This window comes from Aplysia californica, unplaced genomic scaffold (assembly GCF_000002075.1).
Source record: "Aplysia californica isolate F4 #8 unplaced genomic scaffold, AplCal3.0 scaffold00210, whole genome shotgun sequence".
NCBI classification, from domain to species: domain Eukaryota; kingdom Metazoa; phylum Mollusca; class Gastropoda; order Aplysiida; family Aplysiidae; genus Aplysia; species Aplysia californica.
The window spans coordinates 39,444-40,444 of NW_004797480.1; the positions used below are offsets into that span (position 1 = coordinate 39,444).

General features: G+C 48.8%; 1 protein-coding gene across 1 annotated transcript in view; it reads right to left on the reverse strand.

The window, feature by feature from the left end:
• Window positions 1–4: 4 nt before the first annotated feature.
• LOC101848971 (type-1 angiotensin II receptor-associated protein-like) overlaps window positions 5–1,001 on the reverse strand; it is a gene marked incomplete at its 5' end in the record, with an annotated part of 1,579 nt that continues 582 nt past the window's right edge. Inside the window, 1 exon segment of the mRNA XM_005099335.3 lies at window positions 5–276. Coding sequence (XP_005099392.2) covers window positions 116–276 — 161 coding nt within the window.

The following is a 1,001-nucleotide window of genomic DNA, read 5'->3' on the forward strand; positions in this document are numbered from 1 at the left end:
CCCCCTCACACCGGATCTACCTTCCCCTCCTCTCTCTCCTCTCCCCTCATACATGGTGTATGTTCCCTCTTCTCCTCCTTTCTCTCCTCTCCGTTCTCTCATGTTCCGTGCCGAATTAGGCTTCTGACTGCCCCTGACTAGCCACCGAGGCCTGAGGCGGAGGTGGGCTCTGATAGGCTGATGCAGGGGGCTCCTGGTAGGTGGGCGGGGCTGAGGGCTTGCCGTGGACGTTGGGGTAGGGGTCGTCAATGTTGTCGTATCCTCCACCGCTGCGACCTGCATGGACAAAAACATGCGTTCACACGTTTACGTGAACCGGTGCAAAAGGGGAAAGGATACAACCTTACAACCTTCTCTCATTTCCCTTGAGGGGGGGAGGGGGGGGGATGCTTTCGCCAATAATGAGATGAAACATGTCTGTTTTATTAAATGACTCCCCAATCACAGCCCAGCCCTGATTCAATGTGTCCGTGCGTGGATGGGTGAGAAAACGCTGTGTATCCCTCTCCTAGGTCTGTTTAGTTTAAGTAGAGGTTTTACGGCGCTCGCAACTGCATGAGGTTATATGAGCGCCAGAAGATTAGAGGCGTTACAAGAGAGTAACAAACATTGAAAAGGAGAAGGGGAGATAAGGACAATAGAGGTTTGATAGGAAAGAAGAAGCAAATCACACAAGAGCACCCGCCAACCACCCATTCTTTGGTCTTTGTGAGGGGCAGTCTCACCTATGGTCCAGTTGTCTACACTTGCATTATTAAATGCAAGCTGTGAAGGCTGTAGCAAAAATTTCCCCTTTTCAAGCTTTACCTGTCCACATGTTTTATAGAAGCAAGCAACGTTTAGAGGAAGTGACCCTAAGTACGTCTAAAAATAAACGGTCATATCACAAAATCTTGCTTTTAAGCGGAGCGTCAGAAACTAATGTACCTCAAATATCACACAGACGGACAAAGACAGTATTACACATTTCAAAAGAAGAAAAAACTCCCTATCCTCCCCCC